Source organism: Camelina sativa, chromosome 1 (assembly GCF_000633955.1).
Source record: "Camelina sativa cultivar DH55 chromosome 1, Cs, whole genome shotgun sequence".
Taxonomy (NCBI): domain Eukaryota; kingdom Viridiplantae; phylum Streptophyta; class Magnoliopsida; order Brassicales; family Brassicaceae; genus Camelina; species Camelina sativa.
The window spans coordinates 8,463,690-8,473,028 of NC_025685.1; the positions used below are offsets into that span (position 1 = coordinate 8,463,690).

At 39.4% G+C, this 9,339-nt stretch overlaps 4 protein-coding genes, 1 non-coding gene and 1 pseudogene across 5 annotated transcripts in view; 3 read left to right on the forward strand and 3 right to left on the reverse strand.

The window, feature by feature from the left end:
- Positions 1-801, forward strand: LOC104702804 (annotated as a pseudogene).
- The window catches only part of LOC104783734, a 7,622-nt gene extending 5,122 nt beyond the window's left edge, over positions 1-2,500 (forward strand). Inside the window, exon 2 of the mRNA XM_010508851.2 lies at positions 2,261-2,500. Within this exon, the coding sequence (XP_010507153.1) occupies positions 2,261-2,291 (31 nt within the window). The 3' untranslated portion in view covers positions 2,292-2,500. The remainder of the gene's footprint in view (positions 1-2,260) is intronic.
- On the reverse strand, positions 2,650-5,680 carry LOC104783738 (putative proline-rich receptor-like protein kinase PERK6). The gene is made up of 7 exons (XM_010508855.1): positions 4,960-5,680; positions 4,035-4,700; positions 3,861-3,931; positions 3,698-3,774; positions 3,403-3,547; positions 3,138-3,299; positions 2,650-3,048 (listed from the first exon to the last, which is right to left on the reverse strand). The coding sequence occupies exons 1-7, from the start codon at positions 5,606-5,608 to the stop codon at positions 2,770-2,772; spliced, it is 2,049 nt and encodes a 682-aa protein (XP_010507157.1). The 5' UTR covers positions 5,609-5,680; the 3' UTR covers positions 2,650-2,769.
- TRNAT-AGU lies at positions 6,041-6,114 on the reverse strand. The gene has a single exon. It is a non-coding gene; the product is annotated as a tRNA-Thr (tRNA).
- On the forward strand, positions 6,206-8,267 carry LOC104783745 (ras-related protein RABG3f). Its single transcript, XM_010508863.2, has 6 exons — positions 6,206-6,417; positions 7,073-7,199; positions 7,348-7,494; positions 7,589-7,669; positions 7,756-7,901; positions 7,995-8,267. The coding sequence occupies exons 1-6, from the start codon at positions 6,365-6,367 to the stop codon at positions 8,059-8,061; spliced, it is 621 nt and encodes a 206-aa protein (XP_010507165.1). The 5' UTR covers positions 6,206-6,364; the 3' UTR covers positions 8,062-8,267.
- On the reverse strand, positions 8,511-9,258 carry LOC104783751 (cationic amino acid transporter 4, vacuolar-like). The gene is made up of 2 exons (XM_010508869.2): positions 8,925-9,258; positions 8,511-8,804 (listed from the first exon to the last, which is right to left on the reverse strand). Exons 1-2 carry the CDS (start codon positions 9,031-9,033, stop codon positions 8,554-8,556), a joined length of 360 nt encoding a protein of 119 aa, XP_010507171.1. The 5' UTR covers positions 9,034-9,258; the 3' UTR covers positions 8,511-8,553.

The following is a 9,339-nucleotide window of genomic DNA, read 5'->3' on the forward strand; positions in this document are numbered from 1 at the left end:
ATCGTTGAGCTGGGAGGTCCGAATCACTCGAGACACGGGGCGAAGATGACGGATCTAGAAGGGAACATCATCGATGTACCGAACCCTAGTGGGCGTGGTCCTGGGTATCGTTATTTCGGTGCTGCCAAGAAGCTTCCTGGAGTTAGAGAGCTTTTCGAGAAGCCTCCGGAGCTGAGGAAGCGTAAAACTAGGTATGATATATACAAGAGGATAGATGCTAGCTATTACGGGTATAGAGATGATGAAGATGGTATTTTGGAGAGTTTGGAGAGGAATGCTGAAGGAGTGATGAGGAAAAGATCTGTTGAGGAGTGGAGGAGGTTGGATGAGGTTAGGAAGGAAGCTAGGAAAGGTGCTACTGAGGTTGTGAGTGTTGGAGCTGCTGCTGCTGCAGCTAAGGAGGTGTTGTTTGAGGAGGAAGAGGATGTGGTTGAGGAGGAGAGAAGGGAGAGGGAGAAAGAAGAGGAGAAAGAGAGGGAGTTTGTGGTTCACGTTCCGTTGCCTGATGAGAAGGAGATTGAGAAGATGGTGTTGGAGAAGAAGAAGATGGATCTGCTTAGTAAGTATGCTAGTGAAGATTTGGTTGAGCAGCAGACTGAAGCTAAATCCATGCTTAATATTCATAGATAGAAAGAAAGGTGATCATCTTTTTCTTGCAAGGTTTAAATCATACCATGATATGTGACTCTATCTGTATCTTTAGTTTTTTTTTTTGCAATTCGTGATCAAGAAATTGACTGACTTGTTGTGTGTTTTAAGAAATTTCGATCAGTTATTCTGAAAACTTATTGATGTTTCATATCTTCTTACACCATAGATTATGTTCATAGAGAATTTGCTCTAGTTCTTGATTTAGATTTCTTTAGTCATGGTTATCTATCTTTTTCAAGAACATCATTAGCTTAGAGACGGTGAGTTGACGTCAGCCAAGTGTTTTGTGAGGTCTTTCCAGAGAGTATGATAAGGCTTTTGTCGAGTAATGTCATATAGCATGATCAGTCTATAGGTAGGAATTTACATTGAGGTGCATGATCCTTTCTCATCAATCAATCAGGAGTTTTACTGACTTGAGTATTTTGACCTCGTATTGAGATTTGAGATTGTTATTAGTAGTACCCCCTTACATGTGGATTTGCCGCAACTGATCTTTTCAGTGGGCAAATACTGTATAGAACTATGTGTGGCTAGTGGCATGCATTAGTATTGAGATTATTATTTAGTACCCTTACATCACTTCATCTACGTTCCTATAATCCAATAATGAACGTACGTAAACATATATTTTGTTTCTTGCGATAATAAAGATACTCACTCTTCTTTTTTTTTTCTTTCACTGAATGGATTATATTAAAAAGGAAGAGTTCGGAATCGTAGCAATTGGATATTTTGGAATAGATAGCTAATTTGTGAGTTCCATTTGAAAAAAAAAACAGGTGACGATTTCAAATATAGACGAGGAGCTTCCTTACAAAGATAGACATTCCATATTAAAATTTACTGTGTCAATAAAAATACTTATTGAATACGGACAAAACATCCAAAATCTGAATGCCGTTGAGATGGATAATACTTATGTCTGGAGATACGAACCACAGCCACATGTTCTCCTTGACACAATCACCAAACCATTCAACTCTCTAACCAAAAGAAAAAAAAAGAAAAAGAAACACTTTTTGTCTCTTCTCAGTCCCATTTCAATGGCGGACTACGAAGACGAAATCGACCACCATAACCAACCATTCATCCCAAAAGAAACAGCACTACAAGCCCTAAACTCCATAATCCAGCTTCACTTCGAGAAAACCCTCGAGAAGAAACGAGCCATTGACCACCAGAAGAAGAAGCTCCACAAGCTCTTTCAGCTCTTCTTCATCTTCCTCGCACTAGTCTTCTTCTCTCTCTCCCAACCCTCAGGTCGTCTCCGCTGCCGCCATTGTTGGGCACCCATCTGCCTCCTTTCCTTCTCTCACCTCTTCTTCTACGTCTCCGTCGCTCAAACCCTCCGTTGCATCAACGGCTTCAAGTACCAGCGTCGCTGCCACAAGCTCACTCTCGGCCTCGCCACACATAAGCTCCGGTTCATCAAGTCAAGAATCGCCGCCGGTGATTTCCTCAGCGGCGGCGACGGTGACGAGGCCTCGGCTGCTGCTTGGGATCTGGAAGTTCCTTATCAAGAACCACCAGATAGCTACTTTGGCAAGTTTAAGAGAAATTGGGCTCTCTATTTTGGTTTCTTGATCCTTCTTTACACTTTCATGATCTCCTTCTCTGTTGTTATCCTCTGTTTCTGAGATCTCTAGAATGGCATTTTCGTAAAATTCACAAAAAAAAACCCTGTGTCTCTCTTATCATCCATTAGTCTTCACTTCAGCTTTAGAAGGATCATTAGAAGATTGAAATAGAAATAAAAAGTTGAGAATCTTTGAGATTTGATTCCAGGAGTTGCAATGATATTGAAATCGAAAGGGATCACTACAAAGATGGAAACTTTGTAATTTGATTCAATATGGAGTTATTCAGTTCTTGTCATATCTCATTTGTCATTTCTACAATTCCCAAGTTACCTAGATACGAGAGATGGAAATCACAATTGAACATTTAAGTAGAGACAATTAGCATTAGTAAATCAATTAATCACAACCAAAAGTTTTTTTTTTTCACAGACACAAACACAAATCCAACGGTGACAAAAAAATAAAGAGTTTAAAAAAATTTTCATAGGGGAAACAAAACACAGCAAGGTAGATTGTTTGAAAACTAACAGCTAAATCAAAACTCTCGGTGAGGAGTTGTTTTGTTGTTGTTGTTAAGTCCTCCTCTACGATTCTCCTCGCTGTCAAGCCCGTACTCGCTCGTGTTCCCGTACTCGCTGCTTGCACCGTACTCATGGCTATCCAAGGCCACTTTCCTGAACTTCTTCATATCCGCACTGTAAGTGCTCGAGTCATAGTCCGAGCTTGATCCCCTACCGAGGAATGAACTCTGTCCTTGCTTCCCTCCTTCGTTTAGATCGTCTAGCGTTGCATCTCCCTCCAGTGCCCGAACAATCTGTTTAAACATTGGACCATAATGATCATTTTCTTGTTTATGTAATGTATATGTTTCAAAGAGTGGTCATGCTCTAAAGTAAAACTTGCCTGGCTCATCTTAGGCCTGCGTCTAGCTGAGTGCCTGATGGCTGCAGCGGCACAAGCCACCATTTGTGCCATCTCATGAGGCTCGTATTGGTTCTCGAGCCGTGGATCAACTAGTTCGCTGTAGTCTCCGTCTTGAGCTGCGTTTATGCATAAGGGTCTTGCCTGTGTAACAAAAAAGTAACCAAGTTTGCATTAAGCACACAAGATACTAACAGAGGAACCATTAATGTGAATATTACTATATATATGATATATGGTTACGGACCCAATCGACCAAACTGTCTTCCATTTCACCAGTGAGATCAACAGGTCGGCGTCCGGTAATGAGCTCAAGAAGCATCACTCCAAAGGAGAAAACGTCTGACCTGTCTGTAAGTTTACCGCTTGACGCATACTCTGGAGCCAAGTACCTGTCATATGATTCACATTTTGAGATTCTTGATTAGAGAAACAGATTCTTGAATGAGATTATAAACCAAGAACGTTTCTAATATTAGAAGCAAGTGTTACTGAAATTTGCAGGAACATTTTTCATCAGCTGGTTTCACGTTTTTTATTACCCGAAAGTTCCCATGATACGAGTGGAGACATGTGTAACATTGTCTTGAGATAGCTTCGCTAACCCAAAGTCTGCAACCTGCAGAGTTGAGGCAGTTCAGTTTTACAGAAATAAAGAAATGCCAAAGAATCTGATTGCATTATGAGTCAAAATCAGTAGCATACCTTGGCTTCAAAGGACTCGTCAAGAAGAATGTTTGAAGCTTTAATGTCTCTATGAATGATTTTGGGATGACCTAAGTCAACAAAGTCAATAAAACAAAGTTTGATCACATCACTGATTAAACCACTCGAATTTCCCAATAAGGTTGAAGAGATTAGATTTTTGTTATAACTTACAATCTTCATGTAAGTAAGCAAGTCCTTTAGCTGATCCCAAAGCAATCCTGAGCCTTGTAGGCCAATCAAGAACATTGCCACTTTTACCATGGAGATGGAACTCAAGTGTGTCATTAGGTAAGAACTCATAAACCAACATCCTCTGTCCTCCTGCAATACAATACCCAACAAGAGACACAAGAAACCGATGATGAACTCGACTAATGATATCAACCTCAGCCTGAAACTCGCGTTCTCCTTGTCCGCTTCCCGCTTTCAGACTCTTCACCGCAATCTCTTTCCCATTGGGAAGTATTCCCTTGTGAACATACCCGAACCCGCCTTGACCTAACAATCTTGCTTGAGAGAAGCCTTGAGTTGCAGCAGCTAGCTCGTCGTAAGTGAATGTGCTCTTGTTGAAACCTAAAGCCACTGAAGGGTGAGGTGGTGGTAGAGACGGACCATGTGGACCTGAGTAGTTTGAGCTCATGTCGCTGCTGTTTCCGTTGTTCATACCGCCTGAGACCAGCGGTGGTGGTGGTGGCGGGGACGGTTGCCAGCTTCCTGGTGGTGGTGCAGGCGATGAATTCATCCAGTTACTATTCCCGTTTGATCCAGGATACTGATGAGACAGATTCATAACGTGATCGCTCTGGTTATTGTATTGCTGCTGTTGGTATTGATCACCTACAAATAAAACAGAGACTTGAGTTTTACCTTGTTGCTTGAGTAACAAGAAAACCATATTCAAAAACTTTACGCATGACATGATTTTTCTATGATATCTCAAAAATATTGTGGAAGGTGATTTAGAGGTTCTTAAGTCCATTTTCACGAGTTAGAATATTGATTAGCTTGATGAACAAGAAATGGTTCTAAATTAGGCTAGGTTAGGGTTAGGTTTGATGGGTTTTATTTGTACCTATGCCGGTAGCGAAATCGTTACCTGAATAATACGGCATTTGATGCTTCTTTTTCTTCTTGCGACAACAACAGACGCAGAACAATATCATAACAAGAAAGAGGAGTCCAGCACCAGCAACAATCCCAACTATAGCAGCCGTGTTCGGTTCATTGTTTCGTGAGTTGGAGCCACCACCGCTAGATTTAGGTGGAGCCAGCGCTTTAGGTGGGGAAGAAGAGTTACGGTCGGAGCTTCTTGAAGGAGGCGGAGGTGAACGATTGTTGTTTCCTCCGCCGTTGTTGTTGTTGTTGTTGTTGTTGTTGTCATTGTTATTTCCATTGTTGTTATTGCCATTGTTGTTATTCCCGCCGTTGTTATTGCCATTGTTGTTATTACCATTGTTGTTATTGCCATTGTTGTTATTGTCATTGTTGCTCTTACCATCATTGTTGTTGTTGTTGTTATTACCATTGTTGTTTCCTTGAGGAGATGGTGGAGATTGTGAGTCGCCTGAAGAAGGCGGTGGAGGAGAGGAAGAGGAATCCTCAGGGGTAGGAGGAGCAGGGGGTGAAGAAGAGGAGGAGGAATCATCAGGAGGCGGAGGAGAGGATTGTTGTTGATTGTCGGATGATGACGGAGATGGTGGTGTAGGGGACGGCGGTGAATTCTCCGGGGATTGCCCCTCCGCCATAATCTCTCTTTTGGTGTCTTCTTTTTGTATGTGTTTTTTTTTTATTTATTGTGAAGCTCTCCCCTTTTTTGTTTTTTTGTTTACGAGAAAAAAAGAGAGAGAGAGAGAGAGAGAGAGAGAGAGAGAGAGAGAGAGAGAGAGAGAGAAACAAACAAAGAGAAGAAACACAAAACCTCTTTGTGTCTCAAAATCTATTTTTAAAGATTGCTTTCAAATCTTTGTTGTTGTTGTCTTTTTTTTCTGCATTGGGTAATGTCTTCTTTTTGTAGGGTCTATCTTTGGGGTATTAATACAGCCATGCAATTTATGTACCACACCAACCACTAAATTTGTAAAAAAAGAAAGGAAAAAAAAAAACCACAGTTGTAAAAAGAATGAGTTTATTACAAAACTTATGAAAAGAGCAAACCAAAAAATTAAATAAACAAGCAATGCTCTCGTTGAGAGTTGAACTCAAGACCTCCCGCTTACTAAACGGGTGCTCTAACCAACTGAGCTACGAGAGCTGCTTGTTCGTTAATTAAACGATATAAATAAATATTATTTCAACAGTATAATTCTCTCACCCCTTTTTTAATAAGAAGACAAAATACTAGTCGCCCAAGAGAAATCAATCAGAAGACAGATCAGGAACAGCTTAGAAGAACTCTCTCTTCCAAGGGCACACAGAGAAAACACCCCCTTCTTCCACCAGAGATCTCTCTCAGCTTTGTTCAACCTCTCTTTTTTTTTCTCTCTCTAAGAAGATCTGATACGATGCCGTCTCGTAGACGTACCCTCCTCAAAGTCATCATCCTCGGTGATAGCGGGTTTGGTTTCTCTCTCTCTTTTTTTTTTTTTTTTTATGTTAATTTGTATGTGATTACTGATTACTTGAGAGTTTTCTGATGAGTGATTGTGTGGCTTCTTTTTCTGGGTTTTTGAGGTTTAAGTCGGATTTTGTCTAGTTCGTTTCCTTTGAACTGTGATTTGCTTATTTTTGTTGATCAATCCCTTAGGTTACTGCTGCAATTTTGTTTTCTTTTGTCTTGCTAATTAATTAAGAACCCATAACTGAATTTGATCTGATGTTATTAGGTTGCTTTTTTTTTTTTTCATGGGGGTTGTTGTTTCTGTTGATCCAAAAAAATCTGATATTTTCTTTGGTTAAAAATTGAGATGACATAGTTTCTCAAACCCAAATAACTTGAGTTCACTATACACCACGGTTTTAGTCTATACTTGTTGGTTCTCCGACAACATGAAGTTGAAAAACCTACTTATGATCTGAGGTTTGGTTTCTTTTTACCCTTTTGCATGTTCTTTTTTTTTTTGTATCTGATTTGTTGGTACTGAATCGTTTGGACTCTCTTTTTTTCGTGGTTACCATGTAATGAGTACATGAAATTAGTGTATATTCTAAGATCATCTCTTGTTAGTTGAGTATAACTAATTATGGACCTGTCTAACGTTTGGTTACTACAGGGTAGGAAAAACCTCTTTGATGAATCAGTATGTTAATAAAAAATTCAGCAACCAGTACAAGGCAACCATTGGAGCTGACTTCTTGACCAAGGAAGTTCAGTTTGAAGATCGCCTTTTCACTTTACAGGTTCTTACTAGTGCTTAAAGTTTCAACCAGAATCTTTCAGGCTAACCTATTTTTGTGGTTAAATTTGGTGTGTACTGCTTTCCTTGCTTAAGCTGGATAACAAAGCTTACTTGTTCCTGTCGTTTCTTTGTCAATGGGTTTATAACAGATCTGGGATACAGCTGGACAGGAAAGGTTTCAGAGCCTTGGTGTAGCCTTTTACCGTGGTGCTGATTGCTGTGTTCTTGTGTATGATGTCAACTCCATGAAGTCTTTTGACAATCTGAACAACTGGAGGGAAGAATTTCTGATCCAGGTAACCATATTCATGCTTGTTCGTTCTCACCCCTGTTGACAGATATTTCATAACAAGCAAATCTGTAACACGAGTGTAATAATATGTCTTGCAGGCGAGTCCATCAGATCCAGAGAATTTTCCATTTGTTCTTATCGGAAATAAGGTTGACGTGGATGGTGGAAACAGCAGAGTGGTATGTGCTTGCTTGCATGATTTTCCATTGTTCATGAATCTTTTGTGAGATGTAATCCAAATGCAAAACTCTCATTTTGATGGCAGGTTTCAGAGAAAAAGGCTAAAGCTTGGTGTGCTTCAAAAGGGAACATTCCTTACTTTGAGACCTCTGCCAAGGAAGGTACTAACGTGGAGGAAGCTTTCCAATGCATTGCCAAGAACGCCTTAAAGAGTGGAGAAGAAGAAGAGTTGTAAGTTTTTTAAACAGTACTTACATACTTCATTCATCTTTTATATTACGGGGTTTGGTCTCAACATTTTCTTGTCTTTTCTCTTTTCATTAGATACTTGCCAGACACAATCGATGTTGGGACGAGCAACCAACAGAGGTCTACAGGGTGTGAATGCTAAGAACTATATCAATCACCACCAGAAGGAAACGAGGCTTCTCCTTTCATTATCTCTTTTCAAAACTTATCTCTTAATTATTACATTGTAAATTTTACTTTCGTGTGGATGAGGGATGAGTGAGAACAAAAACCAAAAAAAAAACAAGGAACCCTAAAAAAAAAGAACGAGAATTGTTTAGTAAGTTAACTGTGGGCTTTTTATTTTAAGTGATGTTTTAGTTGAATACATAACATCATTGGAACAGAAAAGAAAAAATACTGTATAACAACTGAGATTTTAGACTCTAAAACAACTGACATTACATGTGAATCGGGGGAGTATCAAACTTGAGTCAACTGAGATTTTCGAGTGCCGAACTGCTGATACTCAGCTTGTGTTTCTTTTGCTTGGTTTCGAATGCATACATCAGAATCAACAGGTGATTTTTCTTTTTTAGTTAAAGCATGTTAAGTTCTTTAGCAATCTATACTAGATTAACAACAAAGTACACGTTTAATGTCTCAGTAACCCTGACATAAAAAAAAACAATGTACAAACCCTTCTCCAAGACAAATGTATGACATAATAATGATAAGCACTCCCAGCAGATGGACAGCGAGAAGCAAGCTCAGCATAACAACACGCCGAGAGAGCAGCCGCAACTCCAGCAATGAAAAATGAAACAGCAAGAGCAGGTCCTGTGTGCTCTCTAGCTACAGTTCCCACAAGAATATACACTCCTGCTCCAATCGTCGTCCCAACTCCTACCAAAATTAACAGAGAAAGAAACACAATAAGCATCAATATGGATGAAAAAGGTAGAAACTTTAATGGCCTGGATACAATCATCGAAGTTCGCCAAAAGTTTGAATCTTTTCACATACCAATAGCTACAAGATCAACCACAGATAGTTTCTTGGCAAGCTGATGATGTCCATCGTTTTTGATAAGATGAACAGAATCAGCTTGTTTCCTTCTAACAAGACTGTTCATATCAACCCAACTTGCTTCTAATAAACCGGTTTGATTTTGTCCCAATCGATTCAGAGCCAACTCATCTCAGACAATTCCAATAAAAATATTGAAACTTCCCTTAACAGAGTCCAGATAAATGGAGTATCGGAGCCGGAGATACTTTAGAAAGGCGTGCACGATTCCAACTTTTTGTGAGATTACTTTTTATTAAGATTCTCGTAAGAAAGATTCTTGAAAAAATGAGATGAGTTTTTTTTTTTTTTTTTTTTTTTTTTTTTTTTTTTTTTTTTTTTTTTTTTTTTTTTTTTTTTTTTTTTTTTTTTT